The 17,844-nt window shown below is 35.1% G+C and overlaps 1 protein-coding gene across 1 annotated transcript in view; it reads right to left on the bottom strand.

Annotated features, from left to right (window-relative positions):
- SLC44A5 (solute carrier family 44 member 5) overlaps positions 1-17,844 on the bottom strand; it is a 338,085-nt gene that overhangs the window by 36,627 nt on the left and 283,614 nt on the right. The window contains exons 8-11 of the mRNA XM_045835610.1: positions 15,216-15,339; positions 13,705-13,788; positions 10,194-10,306; positions 1,033-1,161 (exon numbers count right to left, since the gene is read on the bottom strand). Of these exons, the coding sequence (XP_045691566.1) occupies positions 1,033-1,161; positions 10,194-10,306; positions 13,705-13,788; positions 15,216-15,339 (450 nt within the window). The remainder of the gene's footprint in view (positions 1-1,032; positions 1,162-10,193; positions 10,307-13,704; positions 13,789-15,215; positions 15,340-17,844) is intronic.

The following is a 17,844-nucleotide window of genomic DNA, read 5'->3' as shown; positions in this document are numbered from 1 at the left end:
ACAGCTCTGGAAACTCTCTGAGGCCCTCTGCTAAAAAGGATCCTCATTAGGAGCCTTGTACTTCACATGCTTTGATCCCAGGAAAGCAGTGTCCTCCTCGGGATATGTCTGCATTCTGATCAGGGAGAGTGTAAAACAAACAGTGTACCCAGAGGCGTAAAACTGACAGTGTAAACAAATGAAGTGGCACTCTGGTGGCACAGTGTGAGCCTGGACCTGAAAGCCTGGTGACTTCTGGGTGAAGTGACAAAATCAAGTTTTCAAAGTTATGGGGATGGAACCCCTTCCTGGAATCATGATGCCCCCCAAGATATTGACCCCCGTGCAGCTCTGCCAGGCTTCCCTAAACACGTCTCACCTGGCTCTCAAACTTCAAAGATATGAAGATGAATTTTCTTTTAAAACAACACATAATTGGAGATTATTTTCTAAGACTTGATGAGAGAACATGAATCTCTGTGAATTGCATGGAATATTAAAATAAAGCCATTCTAGGACTATAGGTTTAAAGCCATCTCTGAAATCACCTTGCTTTAAATATTTTGTTAATATTATCCTTAACTAATTTGATAATCTGAGTAAAGAGTTCAAGATGCAAATTTATTTTAGTGACTTATTATTCTAATTCCTATAATAAATAATTTAAAACTCCTGTTATAAAAATTGTTTCTTATTTTTTGTCCTTTTTTTTATAAAACAAGTTTGATATATCAAGCATTATTTCCTTTTAAAACACCTTTCTTGGATATCAGTTTAATGGCTATCAATACCCAAACCCAAAATATTTTAATTTGAAAGAAAAAAGTTTAAAATCATTTTAAAGTAATGTTTTCTTAGATTATATAATGGATTCCACTCCATGACTTTTCCACTTACTAGTAGAATGAATACATTTACTTTAAGGATGTTAGCTGTGCTTAACACAGGATAACTGTGCTTAACAAGTTACACCAACCCAAGCTTTCCTTCAGACAAAAAGATGCTTTCTCCTTATGACAATTTTAACAAAACCAGTGTTGAAAATCCACTCACTAAATGCGAACCATGTTTGTTTCAGTTGGAAATACATCCTTATGTCAGTCCGAAACCCGATGTCATAAATGGTTAGGTGAGAATTTGGGTGCTGGAGGTTGCTGTACTCCTGATAACAGTGCCATATTCCTTGAAAGGGAGAGAAAAACACTAATATTAAATGCTATTTTCTGAAATATAAGCTATGCTCTTATCACATGTATCTACTTGTATTTGACCAGCATGGTCATTTCAACAAAGGCAAGATTTGTATTTACATAGAACATATTTTATGTTCATCTAATAGCCTTAAATGTGCTACTGTATTCAATATAAATGTTTTCAGCATTTGTCTGGATGCCTGAGGCAACACTTGGCTTTAAGTGTCCTTTCAACTAGAAACAACTTTAATGTCCATCCGTAGGGACTGGTTAAATACTTGTTCAGTGGAATACTATATTTCCGTATAAGAAGGAAAAAGACTAGAGTGATATTCAATAATTTCTATGATATTTTGTTAAGTAAAAAAAGCAAAGTACAAAATGACATAGTAAGTATACTGTAATTTGTATAATAATAACAGTCTTTATATATATTTTCTTGTATATTCATAAAGTATTTCTGTAAGGAAACATAGAAATATAATATTTTGTGCTTCTGGGAATGGAAAATTAGTGACCTGGGAACAGAATGAGAATGAAAATTTTAACTGTATAAACTTCATACCTTTTGAAATTTGAAGCACATGAATGTACAATCAACTTAAAAAGCAAATTAAAAAGTCATTTATATTGCAAAAAAAGCCATTTTCCATTTTTTATGGTAAAGTCATGTATTGTTCTTATCAAAGTTTGTGTCTAGGCAAGGCAAATGTGGACCAGCTGCATTTCCCCCAAAACTCTGTATTTCAGACTACATAATGACTTTTTACTCGGTCTACAAGGTAGTAGTAAAAATTACAGTTAAGAGGTCTACTCATTTTAATGACCAATGGATCTGGATTAGGTCTATTGGAAATGTTCCAGTTTTTTAAACTAATGAGGTTTTGTTTGTTTGGTTGGTTGGTTTTTATTTTTTTTTAGACATAAGGTGAGGGTGAGGCCAATGGAGAGAGAAACAAAGCTAGACTAGAAAAGACATTTGTTTTTCAAAAAGATATGACTAATTTCTTTCTTTCAGGCCCTGCTTTCCCAGTATATTTAAAAAATTTCCTTTAAAAATACTTTATAAAATATCTGATACATAAAAATTATATGTAATACAGAAGTAGGTTTAAGGCATAAAGTAAAATGAACACATATGAATGCATCACTTAGCTGAAGATTTTGCTTTAATTAAACAAATTAAAATTTGTTATTCTACTCTATATCCTATCATACCTATTTGTCTCTTCCTGCCAAAGAGCAATTATTCTGAATTTTGTGCTTATTATTCTATTTTAATAAAAAATTGCATTGAAATTTCCCCCAAGGGAGATTTATATCTCATACAGATTTACTATTTATTGGATTATTTATTTATTCTTATAGTACTATGAATTTTGAGGATATTTCTTTAGATGTTTACATATTTAGAATTGGTATATCTTTTTAGTGAATCAGATCCTTTTATAACTAATAATGCTTTTTATTCTAAAACCTATTTTGTCTGATATTATTATGGTTACTGCAGCTTTATTTTTGTTAATCATTGCTAGTATATTTTCATCCATGTCTTAATTGTCAAATTCCTTATGTGTTGTATAACTTTTATAAATAATATATAGCCCCAACTTGTATGTATATATTTTAATCTTAATTGAAAACCTCTGTATTCTAATTGATGAGTTTAATACATTTATATTTGATGTATTGATCTATTTATTTTTGTTTCTACCTACTTTTTGCTTTTCCTGTTCTACTTTGTGACTACATTTCTTTTCTCCCAATTTTTTTTCTTTTAAAAATGGGTAAGTTTTCATTTGTATGTCTGTTTGTTTATTTGTTTACTTATATTCTACTTTGGTTTGGAAATACCTACTCTATTTTTAGATTAGATTACCCTTGAAAATTTGCTATGTGTTCTTAATTAACCAAGTTTAAAGTCAGTATCTTAACAAGAAAATATAAGGAGCTTAGATCACTCAACAATCACCTCACTCTGATTATTATTCAGTATTTTGGTTTTGTATATTTAGACTTCAAAAAAGTGGATATTATTACTATTTTACACAAAGTTTATTTAAATTTACCTACACATTTGCCAGTTCATTTCCTTTGCTCATGATTCTTTTTTTAAAAAAGATTTTATTTATTTATTTTTAGACAAAGGGGAAGGGAGGGAGAGAGGGAGAGAGGGAGAGAAACAAAGTGTGGTTGCCTCTCATGCTCCACCTACTGGGGACCTGGACCACAACTCAGGCATGTGCCCTGACTGGGAATCAACTTGTTACCCTTTGGTTCCCTCCATCCACTGAGCCACACCAGCCAGGGCATAATTCTTTCTTTTATGACATATCATTTTGTGTAATCATTTCCTTTCTTTTTGAAATACATCTTTTAGGATTTTTTTAGTATATGTCTATTAGTAAACTCTAGTTTTTACTTATCGTAAAATATTTTTATATTACTCTCTCTATTGAAAGATAGCTTTGCTGGGTGTATAGCTGTAGGATGACAGTTATTTTTTCTTAGCTCTTTGAAGTATTATTTCAATTCTTTTGCTGCTGTTGAAAAGTCTGCTTCAGCCTAGTTGTTTATTTGTATGCAATGTCTTTTCTCTGCTGTTCTTTTTAAAAACTTTTGGTTATTGGTGTTCTGAAGCTTCATAACAATTTATTCCCTATATCATTAATTTCTTGCTCTCCAGTATATAAACATGCCAAACAGTATGTAAACATGTTCTTTCTCCCATCTTAAAGAATAAAACAAAAGAAATTCTACTTTTGATCTTTTCCCCCTCATCGATAGCCCAATTTCTTATTCACCATTAAAACCAAACTCTCCAAAGTAACCATTTATATTTTTTTATCTACAATTTCTCTCCTCCAACCCTTCCTCAAAATCGGCCCTAAACAGGTTTCCCACTCTCATTATTTTATCACAACTGCCCTCATCAGATCACCAGGCATCTTTCTGCATTTCTAAACCAAGGCCAACTCTCAGTTTTCATCTTTCTTGACCTATCAGCCATATTTGACATGCTCGATCACTCCTTTCTTTTATCACTTGGCTTCCAAAACATCACCTGCTTTTAGTTTAAAAAAAAAAAAACAAACAACCAAAATACAAAAACCTGTTCTCCCTAATTATCTTTGCTGGAATCTTCTCTCTCTCTGACTTTTTAAGATCAGTGGGCCTCAGAGCTCAGTCCCACATCTCTATCTACATTTATTGGTGAGCTCTTGGTGATCTCAGCTAGTCTCAGCTCCAGTGCTCCTGACTCCTAAATGTGTTTCTTTAGGCTAGCACACACTCTCTAATTCTAGGCTAAATATCCAATGCTTCCTTGACATCTCCACTTTAATGCCTAATAAACATCTCGAACTCAACATGCTCAAAATTAAAGTTCTGATCAATTCCCTTTTTACAGCAGGCCTGCTATTCTCAAATATACCCTATCTCAGTTGATAGCTTTTTCAGTTGCTGAAATGGAAACCTCATTCTTGACTTCCTACTTTTTCTCATGAGCTGCATTCAACTCATCAAGAAATTCAGCTGTTTCCATATTAGAAATGTGATCTGAGCTTCCCTAATTTGGCACAGGGACTACCATGATAGTCACTCCACTGGTCTTGTTGCTTCTTCCCTTTCCTCACTACAGTCTCTTCTCAACTCAGGGACTAGAGCAATCATCACTTCACATCCCCTTCTATGCTCAAAACTCTACAATGCCTCCCCATTTCATGCAGAGTAAAAGGCAAGATCTTACAATAATCTATGTCTCTGGCTATCCCTCCAAAAATTCTATGACTTTGTCTTGTACTATTCTCCCCTTCACTCAGTATACTTGAGTATACTCAGTATACTCAGTATACCCACCCACATCAGCCTTCTAACCATTTCTTCAACACACTCCTAACTTTGGGCATTTCCTCTAGCTATACTCACTATCTTCAACTTTCCCCTTATCTCCAATGGCTATTCCATTGCCTTTGTGAAGTGTCTTCTCAGATCTGTACTCAAAAAGGCTACTCTAATATTGCCCTATCATGCTACACTCAATTCCCTTTTACCTGTTCTAGTTTTTATTTTTACCATAGAAAATATAATTTTATAATAGATAATTTGCTTAAGCTATAAGCATCAGGATAGCAAGGACATTTGTCTGATTACTGTTTTATCTCAAAAGCCTAGAAGAGTGCCTGTACACTGTAGCTGCTCAATTAATATTTGGTAAATGAACAAAGAGAAGAATACATGACTAAATATGGATGTCTTTCCCCTTGTTCTCACTAGTATAATTAGAGCTTCTTGAATCTCTGAATTCATATCTTTCATCAGTTCTAGAAAAATCTCATCCAATATTTTTCAAATATGGCCAATATATGTTAGGCCCTACTCAAGTTATTCTTTATCACTCTTAACCACATAATCATATTCGTCCTCTTGTAACATTCTGCTGTAACTTAGGTAATTCAGATTATCTTTCAGTTCATTAATTCTCTAATAACAATTTTATTTTAATTTAACAATTTTTTAAAATTTTGAGCACTTCTATTGGGTTCATCTTCATGTATGCCTGAACATTTTTAATAATTTCTGATTTTAAAAAATTCTGTCCTTAATTCCTAAACATTTTATACAGTTATTTCATTTTTTTTTCAATTTTTCAATTTTTTAAATTTCATGTTTTATATCTACTAATTCCCCTATCTAATTTCTTGAAGACCGCAATCTGATGTTTACAATTTTTTTCTCACAAAAGATCATTTCCTTGCATGTTTATTAATCTTTGGTTGCCACTCATGCTTTGTTCATCTTAATCTGTGGAGACCTGGTGATCTGAATTGAAGATGCATTCATCTAGAGGGGAATTGTATTTGTGTCTGGCAGCAGCCAATGGGTACTACCAAATTGGGGTCACTTTAGGTGATTTCCAGGCTCTTGGCCTTACTCAAGCAGTTCATCTCAGCCCCCGCTGCTCTGTTGCCAGCTCTGCTCTCAGGCCCCTGCCTGTAGCACTCACAGGGGCTGCTCAGCATTTCACATGTGCCTCCTGTTCAGTGCCCCACTTTCTTAGCTCATGGGTTTAATTTTCTTTCTGTAGGGAGATTTTCTTCATTTCCTGAAATCTCATAAAAACAAACCTTATATAATACAATAAAGTATTATTTTTATGCCATTATTTATTAGCAAGCAAGCCCTTCAGACTAATTAGTTCCTTCATAATGGTGGGTGTGGAAGTCTCAGCAGTGTTTCCCTATTTCTTTTTATACTGCTTTATTGCTTTGTCTCCATCTCTCTCTCTTTTTAAGATATGATTCCTGGCTTCAACTCCTCCTTCCTTAATAATATTCATGAATAACAACAACAGATATTATTTACTGAACAATTGTTATGTGGTAGGCAGTTTTCTAAGTACTTTATGTACATTATTTTTTGTAATACAGATTCTTACTACATAATTGAGGAAACAAAATTCAAGAGACTATGTACTTGCAGAGGATCATATCATTAACGTGTAATGAACCTGTAATTGTGCCTCTTCCATCTCTAAATCGATGCTTGCAGTCATATGGCCTCTCCTGTGTAACTCCTAACTTGCTCTGGCCAAGGAGAATTCTTCCACTGCTGTTCACGGGCATTTGCTCACCCATAGCCGGGCTTTTTTTCTGGTCAGTATGACACACCTACACTGTTTGCTGCACTAGTGAGTAGGCTGCTGTTATGAAATGTTTGGATTCCTATGATATATCACTAGTCAGTTTCCCAAGACAGCAGCAGGTATCAGTTACACAGTCTTACTTACCCTTCCCATTCTAGCTAGATATTTCTCCACCCAATGAATAGCTTCAAGTTTACTTCCACACCATGAATTGCTGAGTTAGCACTACATAGAAAGTCTATAGGAAGCTAAAATTCTTGGCTTTATCTGCACTTGTTAGATACTAATCATCTTTCTCCCTTTTGCCATTGTCAAAGTTGGACTGTAGGCAATTGCAGATTCCTCTTGCTCATTAAGACAAGTCAGTGAAATCAATAGCAAACTTTACTGCCCTTCCCTTCTTGATAATAATAAAGGACTGATTGAATCACACACTCAGGCTTTATGTTGGCAAACAGCAGAGGTTATTTTGAGCTCCAAGCAGATACACACACAAAAAGGCTTTCAAACAAAAAGGTTTCTTGAAAGTGTCTGATTAAGGGACAGAAGTTCTTCCAATAGACTGGCCCACCTCTTTGTGGGCAGCTGCACAGCAGGAGCAGATAAGGAACACCTGAGAGACAGGAATGGTTGTCTAGAAACTCAGTAACCCAGTGCCCAGAGTGCTTACTGTGTTCCAGGCACTGTTCTAAGAGCTTCATACTCGTTTCATTTAATCCTCACAATCTTGTGAGATAGAGATTTATTGCAGCAATGTTATAGATAAGGGAAACTGGGTTTTACAATCATTAAGAAACTTTCCCAAAGTTCCTCAGTTACACATTACGGAGCAAGCTGGGATTAAAATTTAGGCTAACTACAGAACTTGGGGATTCAACTGCATTCTTTTTTTTTTTCAATTATAGCTGACATTGAATATTATTTCACATTAGTTTCAGGTATACAGCATAATGGTGAGACATTTATATAATTTATAAAGTGATCCCCCCCAATAAGTCTAGTACCTACCTGGCACCATATATAGTTATTATAACATTATTGCCTATATTCTCTATTCTGTACTTTACATCCCCGTGAGTATTTTGTAACTACCAGTTGATACTTAATCTCGTTGCCTTTTTTCACCCAGCTCTCCAAACCCCCTCCCCTCTGGACACCATCAGTTTTCTTCATGAGTCTCTTTCTGTTTTTGTTGTTGTTTTCATTTACTTTATTCTTTAGATTCCACATATATATGAAATTATATGATATTTTTCCTCTGTATAATTTATTTCACTTAGCATAATACCCCCTAGGTCCATCTATGTTGTCACAAATGGTAAGATTTCATTATTTTTTTTATAACTGAGTAGTATTCCACTGTATATTGTTTATCCAATCTTTTATTGATAGGCATTTGGGTTGCTTTCATATCTTGGCTATTGTAAATAATGCTGTAATGATCACAGGGGTGTTTATATCTATTCAAATTAGTGTTTTGAGTTTCTTTGAATAAATACCCAGAAGTTGAATTGCTGGGTCATAAGGTTCAACTGCATTCTTATACTGATATGTGTAAAGCTCTTCTTTGTGTGACAGAAACAGGAAATTGTTATTTTTGTCTTTTTAATTATATTTTATTGATTATGCTATTACAGTTGTCCTGAGTTTTCCCCCTTTGCCCTCCTTCCACCTAGCACGCCCTAGTTCCTCAGGCCATCCTGACCGCATTGTTCATGTCCATAGTCATGCATATAAGTTCTTAGGCTATTTCATTTCCTATGCTGTACTTTACATCCCCGTGGCTATTTTGTAACTACCAATTTATACTTCTTAATCCCCTCACTTCCTCATCCATTCTCTCATACCCCCTCTCATCTGTCAACCATCAAAATGCTCTCCACATCCATGATTCTGTCTCTGTTCTTATTTGCTTAATTAGGTTTTTTGATTCAATTGTTGATAGATACGTATTTTTGCCATTTTATTGTTCATAATTTTGATCTTTTTCCTTTTTTAAGATTTTATTTATTTATTTTTAGAGAGGGAAGGGAAGGAGAAAGAGAGAGAGAGAGGAACATCAATGTGCGGTTGCTGGGGGCCATTGCCTGCAACCCAGGCATGTGCTCTGACTGGGAATCAAACCTGCGATCTTTGGTTCACAGCCCACACTCAATCCACTGAGTTATGCCAGCCAGGGCTGATCTTTTTCTTAAATAAGTCCTTTTAACATTTCATATAATAATGGTTTGGTGATAATGAACTCCTTTAGTTTTTTCTTATCTGGGAAGCTCTTTATCTGCCCTTTGAGTTGCTGGGTAGAGCAATCTTGATTGTAGGTCCCTGCTTTTTATGACTTTGAATATTTCTTGCCAATCCCTTGTAGCCTGCAAATTTTCTGTTGAGAAATCAACTGACAGCTTTATAGGAGCTCCCCTGTAGGTAACTAACTTCTTTTCTCTTGCTGCTTTTAAGATTCTCTTTGTCTTTAACATTTGGCATTTTAATTATGATGTGTCTTGGAATGGGCCTCTTTGCATCCATCTTGTTTGGGACTCTGCTTTCTTGACTTGTATGTCTATTTCCTTCACCAAATTAGGGAAGTTTTCTTTCATTATTTTTTCAAATAGATTTCCAATTTCTTTCTCTTTCTCTTCTTCTGACACCCTTACGAGGTAAACGTTGGATAGTCTAAAGTTGTCCCACAGACTGCTTACACTATCCTAATTTTTTTTGGATTCTCTTTTCTTTTTGTTCTGAGAGGAAGCTGTCCTAAGTACTATACTGTTTCTTGGGAGAGACTTTAATTGCTTTTTAGGGTTCACATTGTACCTGTACTGTTTTGGGGGAGCATTGAGTTAGTGATTGGAGTTCAGCCTTGAAATAATTCTGCATCTAATAAGTGTAATTCAGAATGCTTGCCTCTAGAGGGTGATGCATCATTATGGAGCATTGGCTAATTATTAATGTGAGTGACAGTACCTGGATTAAAGGTACTTATTTGAAAGAGAAAAATAGATCACACTTATGTAACTATGCAGACATGGCCTTCGATCAAATAAAAAGTTAAAGGGATAAAAGAAGTTGCCTGAAATGTTTTTTATTAACCTAAAAGGGATTCTTTTTACTTCTATCTTAGTACCCATGAAGCATGACACTAAAGGTTGCTGGAGAAAAAGTAGAATATATTGAAAGCACTTTTTTCATGCTAAAGAAGAAAAAAGCTATATAGAGACAAGGTGCAAAATTAAATAATTGTTCTAAATTTAACCTTTTTTTGTGGGAGCAAAGAATAATTAAATTTGCTGCAAGAAAATGTTTTCTGCTCACTGATAATGGCAACTTAAAAGAAAGAAGCAATTTTGACATTTGGCAGTTTTAATAGGGGTAATACCTACCATAACCTATAATTCCAATCACACCCACAACAAAGACCCAGAAGAGTAATCCAGCTATGAACCTCAGGAGCAGCAGGAACATCCAACTGAGGAGCATGGCAATTGTCAGGCCACTGGTGGAAAAAACATGAGACAAACACATGGTCAAGTGTGCTAAACATAACATAATGAAAACAGCAAGACAACACTCTTTTTCTCTTAAAAATAAATCTCAGGTTATTTTCTTTTACCCAGCTATAGAAACATTTATGACATTAAAAGGTACAAACAATGGTTTCTGTTAAGGCTTTGTATGGAAGAGCAGGACCATCAGGGAATTCATACATGACTCCTCTTCATGCATCAAGCTAAAGTGAATGAAGACCAGTATCAATCACTGTTCAAGGAAAGACACAATTTCTCCAAGCTACAATTTTGGACTATCTGCCCTAGTTGTCATGTTCTATTTTTTTCCCTTCACACCTATCCAATAAGTGTTAAATTGCAAAACCTATCTATGATGAATGTGTACTGTTCTACCTACCTGGTGACTAATGAAAGCCGTATGCAAAATAACTGTCTAGCAGTAAGAGAAGATTCTTAGGATAGAAAGACCAAAAAAAGGATCTGTCCCACATAGATCTTGAACTCAGGATTTTTATAGACCATTTCACTATGAACTAATTATCTCTAATAGTTTATAATATCTAATATTATCAGATTCTATTTCAGGTTCCTGTTGATCTGTAGGCCACTATTTGGAACCATGATAAGGCTTCTGTGTCATCTGGGCCATGTGACTTCATTAAGCAATCAACAGCATGACCATTCCTTATGTTTAATTTCTTCCTGGAGTTTGTGTGAGCTAGCAGAGATGTTTCTTTTACCCCATCACACCCAAGTTGAAGTTAATTGGATTTCTTTAAGTAATTTTATCAAGGAGAACTCATTAAGATCGGAAATTTGACTGATGCTTCTTTAAGAACGGACACCTCTGGTGCAATCTGCAAGTTTCTAAACATAGCAATAGATAGAGCCTGGTAGTTTATTGACTTTATTGTCTTCAAGTGTTATCTTTACAAAAAAAAATCAATCAATCTTTCTTTCTTCTTTCTCTTTTTCTTTCTTCCTTCCTTCCTTTCTCCTTCCTCCCTCCCTCTCCCCTCCCTCCCCCATCCCTCCCTCCCTCATTTCTCCTTTCTTTCTTTCTTCCTTCCTTTCTTTCATTCTCTTTCTCTCTTTCTTCCTTCCTTCCTTCCTTCCTTCCTTCCTTTCTTTCTTTCTTTCTTTCTTTCTTTCTTTCTTTCTTTCTTTCTTTCTTTCTTTCTTTCTTTCTCTTTCTCCCTTCCTTCCTTCCTTCCTTCCTTCCTTCCTTCCTTCCTTCCTTTCTTTCTTTCTTTCTTTCTTTCCTTCTTTCATTTTTATCTTTTTCATTGTTACAGATGTCCTCATCCCTTCCTTTGCCCACCTCTAGCCAGCCCCACCCCCTTCCCTCAGATCATCACCACACTGTTGTCTGTGTCTATGTGTCATGCATATATGTTCTTTGGCTAGTCTCTTCACCTTCACAAATAAACAGAATCTTAATCATTATTGTCACCACATTGATAACAGCATGCAAAATAGCTTCTCAGGTCGTAGTCTTGCACAACCTATGGTTTTAACTTTCTAAGCCATTTTCTTTTAAAAATCACAAATATTTGGGGGGGGAGTGGTAGGGAGAAAATGGAGTCAACTGTAATTGAACAACAATACAGTAATTAAAAAAATAAATAAAAATAAAAAATCACAAATACTTTAATGCTTAAATATTCAATATGGTTAAAAAATGACTCTATGGTGTAGCCCAAGAGAAGCATTTACAAAGATCAGAGGGGGAAAATACATAGATGTTTATTCTGTGTATTTTATTCTTGCATAAAAATTCTACCCAAATAAACTAAGTCACAGCATATCAATCTTTGGCCTTATATTCATTAAATAGACTAGTGCAAAGAGTTGAAAATAAAGGACGGTGCTTATGTTCTAGTGTTATGAGTGGGGCCGGGGTGGTGAAGAGGGTTCCAGTGTGTGTGCTGGGAGGGAGGTGGGCACAAGAGTCTGTCATAATGGGTGTCCCTTCAGACAAGAGTGGAGAAGCCAAAATAAAAGAAGAAACATGGAAATTGTGAAGTGATATCTGGGTCCTACAACAGGTGAGCCAATTGACTGTCAAGAATAGTCTATAATCTCTGCTATGGAGATATATCCTGAAATCCTAATATTTACCGACAATAGTTACTGCAGTTGTTTAAGACAAAGCATTGAAATCTCATAAAACTAATTTTGCAGATCTAAAAGTTACTCACCAGTATTTTATACAAAATTTGACTTTATTAAGCATCTAAAAGTTGTATATATCTCTCTTATTCCCCTAGTGTTTTTATAAATGTTGCTTGAACTAACATTTTCAATGCACCTTCTATGTTCCAAGAACCATAATAGGAGTTAGGAAAATGAAGATGACTTATACATAATTACCATGGTAAAAAGTTCATAGTTTATCAGAGGGAAAGAGCCAAGGAAATAAAACACAAAATGTTCAGTGCTATGTAGAAAATAAGTATGTATATGTATATGGGTATAGGTGTGTAAACACACACCACAGTGGGTATGAGGAACGCAAACAGGGGGAATAACTAATTGCATCTGCAGAAGTCAAGTAAGACTTCATACATGACTTGAAAGCTGATTTTAAATAATGAGATAAAGTTGCCTATGGCACAAGGAATGAAAATGCTAGGAAAGAGAACAGAATGTGCAAAATCATGCGCATAGTATTGAATTTTTTTAGAATGTAGGGTTAATAAAAAAAAACCTGGGTGGAGATAAACCTGAAAACTTAAGTTGGGCTAGGTTGTAAATGGCCTTGTCAGTATCTAAAGTTTTCACTTTATTCTTTCATCAGTAGGAAACCATAGATGCTTTTAAGACCCAAGAAGGTGAAGATAGTAATGATATTCTTAGTTAAATCAAACACATGTACACCTCCAGTAGTGTGACTGTATTCTCTGGACTGTAAATCTTATGTCTGAAAAATTTTAATTTCCTCCTCTCTTTATATATTTTTTCATAAGTGACCTTTGTGGATGATAATAATAAGCATTATGTGGAAGGGTCATATTAAAAAATAAGAATAATCTCTTGGAAGTCAACAAAGAACAAATGGGAGAACAGACCACAGAAATACTGCATCTACCGAAACATGTGATAGGAAGCAAACATATCACAGATGCTGCCTTCATATAACTTGAAGTATATGTAGGAGTATTTTAAGGAATACAATTAAAAATTATAGTCATAACTTTCTGTTAACACTGGACATATTTCCAAATATCTTTGTTCCATTTTTATTCTTTATGAAAAAGAAAATGGCACAAACTGAGATCTGAGCCAACTTTGAATTCATGATTATATAGGAAATTTGAAGAAAGAGTTCTACAAAGACAAAATCAGAATGGGGCTGGGGAAAACCATCTATGTTTTCACTTACATGAGAATCCAATACCAAGTTGTTGTGTAGTCTTCAAACACTCTCATTCCAATTGCCTTTGCATCAAGGATTTTATTCATATTACTAAATTCAGAGAAGAGAAATATCAATTATTTTTCAAGTACCACTAAACAGACATGTTTCTGTTAAGATAAAAAGAATTTTGCAAGCTGCTGTCCAAAGCATATTTGGAGAAACCATTTATCAACATGACTCTTTTCTGAGACACAACAGTTCATGAAATGTCACTTTGGTAAACCTATAAAGGTGGCTGTATCTACACACATTAGAGATCATGGCTTTCAAAATGGTGAACAGATTCTTTTCTCACATAAGTGGCATGCCTTCCGTATTGCAGAAGACTCACTATATGAAATGAATTTAAATAGAAAGATCAGTTTTTAAGTTATAAAATCCAGAGACTCAAGAATTAAAAAATGAACACCATCACTAATTCACCTTCCCAAACCTTGGACAACTCTGTAGCAGGGAGGCTCATGAGTCACAAACAGAGGAGTGTACATATCCTTAATGTCCGGTTTGATGAATATCAAAGTAACTACGTATGTAACTATGACTATGTCATCCCTTTTCCAATGTGCTCCAATTAAAATACCTTTCTTTTCCCAAAAGGAACCACAGCCCAACTTTTGTGATAATAATTTCCTAGTTTTTTAAAATTAGTTTTAACTTTTATATATGCATCACAGGATAATTTAACTTAGTGGTGCTTACTTTCCAATTTTATTAATGGAATTGTACTTGTATTATTTCATACAGCTTTATATATGTGAAGTTTTTCCATGTAGCTATGATATTTTAAATATGCAGAAACTTCCCTATTCTATTTGGACTGCTAAAGCCTTTCAAGAAAGAGGAATTACACTTTAGGATATCTTTATATTTCATTTTTAATTCAACAACTGAGCAATGCAATGATACTCCGTGTGTTTTGCTTGTGCACATGTGTGTACGCACCCTGGGAATCACATTTTCCAGTAACTTGCAATGGCGGGGTATGTACAGCCAGTGGGAACAGTGAATTCACTTCATTGCATTTAGTATGTGGAAATTTGGTCCAGCACTGAAACAGCATTGCCATGGTCATCTCACCTTCCTTAAGGCCCTTTCCCTTAAAACATCGGGCAATTTCATTATTTCAGTCATATTTTTTAAATGCTGCTTAAAAAAAGCAGTTTTTTCTTAAAATTATTTTTATTCAAAAAGTAAATTATATGATCACCTTTTGGTACATTTCCTGATGTCTCATTCTATATCCAATGACAGTGAAAGATTTAACCATTTTGATAAACATGGTTGTTCTTTCTAATTGTTCTGATTTCTCCTTTGATGATTTTCTTCATGAACATATACCAAGCTCTCCAATCCACAGGGATGTGTATATTTTGTAATACATAATTCTTCCTGTATGACAACTTAATGGAAGCTGTAGTCCTGAGTTCAATAATGGGATGCGTCAAAAATGATAAAGGAAATGTGAACACACATACCTGACAGCTGCCCTGAGTTCCATAGTGCTTCTTATCCTTCCCCTCCCATCTTCGAATGTTGTCTTATTTCCTACTGTTAAAGTGCCATTTTTAGTTGAGAAGTCAGGGAAACATCTCTGGAGAACTGTAAAAATAAAATGGTGGTAATCACTTTTCTACTCTTTCCTACATGATGTCTTCCCTTTGTTAAGCTTTCAGTTACTTAAAACTAAGTTCTTGTTAGTGTATTCTGTGCTCATTATAAATAATTGTGCATTGTTTGATGATCAGAAAATTGTCTGTTCTAAGACTGACATAGAAAGCAAATATGATGACAATCTAAAGTTACAGTCTAAACTTGATTATTCTACACATGGTACATTCATCAAGTAAGAAACACAGCACAGGTGGTAAAAGAATACTGATTGTGTATTTCTCATGGTAAACACATTTTTTAAAAAAGGCTTCATTTACTCGTATGACTGAATGAGTTTAGCTTTGTTATTTTAAAAAATCTTAGGTACTTCTTGAATGAATCTTTAAAAATTAGACATTAGTGAATAATTTCTTGGGGAATAAAAAACAGGTCAAACTTTTGGTTCTACTAAGACAACAAAACTTTTATTTTTAAAGCCTCTAAAGTTTGTCTTCCTTCTACCTTTCTCACTTACATGGTTTTTTAGAGTATGGAAATGGAAATACTCTAGCTATTAAAAATGTCCCATACTTTGTAGACTAGCACAGTTTCTGAGAAGAGCTAACTCACTGTTCAGCCTACCACTTTCATTAAATAGAATCCTTAACCTTTTACAAATCTGTATTACTAAAAATATTTTAAACCTCAATTTTAAATAAATTGAGAAAAGAAATCAGAAATAGATCATTTTTATATTTTTTCTTACAGGAAACATGTTGGTTCATAAGCCTGTCTGGGAGCTTCCTGGGTATAAATCTAAAATGAGCCCCTAAACGTGGAGGGCAAGGAAAGACTGAAGAAAAAGGAAGATCACTCCAGATTGGAAGATGGCAGGTTTAACAAGCAGGGGGGTTATGAAGCTTGTTTTGGGCAGTTGCAAGATAAGTAGATTTTTGTACCCACCTGCCAAATATATATAGAAATATAACACCTATACATATATAACATACTTTATACATTGTCAGATAAGAACCAGAGGAGACATCTCCATGATAGTGAAACTGCCTGCTGACTCCTTAGGGCTCAGTGCAAAAGAGGAGACCATCATAGCTGCCAGAGGTAGAATGCTGGGGAAGGATATCAAAAAGATGTGACCTTTGCTTTGAACCACTGGCTACACCCGAGGAATTGGAGTCTCCTCACTCTATCTCTGTGCTTGAAAGTGTGCTCTCTGTGTGCCTTTTCCAAGCTTGAAGCTTCCCCAGGACACAACCTTGAGCTGGAAATATGGTGATGAGAGGATCTGGAGTATGGGGTATGCGACTAAACCCCATTAAGACCTTCTGTGACTGTGACTGACCCCAATGAACTCTCTATGAGAGTTTACTAAGTAAACTCTCACATTTCGGTGTGTGGGAGCAAAGAACTCATTTTGAGGTTGTCCAAGAGAAGCCTGCTAAGTAAAATCCCTTGCTTATTAAACCTAAATTTTCTTCAGTCTCTCTCTGTCCTCTGTGCATGGGAGTTGATTTCAGATTTCACTTGGGAACTTTCCCAGGAGGTGGTGACCCAACAAAGCATCACAGATTTGCAAGGGTTCATATAGAGTTTAGACTCTATATCAAAGCAGTTAACGCAGGAAAGGAAGAAATATATGGTTATAAAGCCTTTCCTGACTTTCTTCGCTGAAAGCCATTTCTTGACTACCTACTTCCATCTTCTGTAGCACTTTCATTAACCTCTCTCTCTTTCCCCTTCCCATTCCCTGGCATAATTGACATTGTGGTCTCCACCTGCTGTTTCTATTCCCTCGTTAACCCAGTCATATTTCTGTTCCCCAGGACTGCATGGAAATTATCTTCCCAGTGATCCCAAAGACTTCCTAATTGCCAAAACCGACAATATTTTTTAGTCTTCATCCGATGTGGAACTGAGTAAGTATTTGCTGTTGAATGAGTTAACTTTCCTGAGTTTTTGACACAGCGGACAACCCATGTCTTTCAGAACTCTCCCTCCTTGCCTAGATTCTGGCCCCAATTCTCTCCTGCCCTCCCTTGGCCTTTCTGTACACTCTTTCCCTCTCCACTGCTTAAACATGACTGTTCCCACCTGCAGCATTCCCCAGGTTTGTCCTAAATATTATTCCCAGGCAATAACTCATCTAATCTGTTACCTTCAATTACTAAATATGCTCATTATATATTTGGAAAATAGAGAAAATATGAAGGAAGATAGAAAACTATACTAGTTCTAGCACCCATGATGAACTATATTTTGGTGAATTTCCTTTCAGTCTTTCTCCAACAAAAAATTTTTCTTCTTGAGTTACAACCATACATTACTTGCAGCGCTTTCCCTTGCTTTATACTTTCTTTCACTATTACTCATTTCTTTATATAAACCCTTTAGTGAGTAAATTTTATTAGCTGCATACTATTCTATTAAGTAATTATACTTAATCCCATACTAGGGGGAATCCACATTGATTGCAATGTATACCTTAATGTTTCCTTC

This window comes from Phyllostomus hastatus, unplaced genomic scaffold (genome assembly GCF_019186645.2).
Source record: "Phyllostomus hastatus isolate PE091 unplaced genomic scaffold, TTU_PhHast_1.1 phas_contig_209, whole genome shotgun sequence".
In the NCBI taxonomy this organism is placed as follows: Eukaryota; Metazoa; Chordata; class Mammalia; order Chiroptera; family Phyllostomidae; genus Phyllostomus; species Phyllostomus hastatus.
The sequence above is the reverse complement of the archived record's forward strand: the minus strand, read 5'-3'. Positions and strand labels throughout refer to the sequence as shown.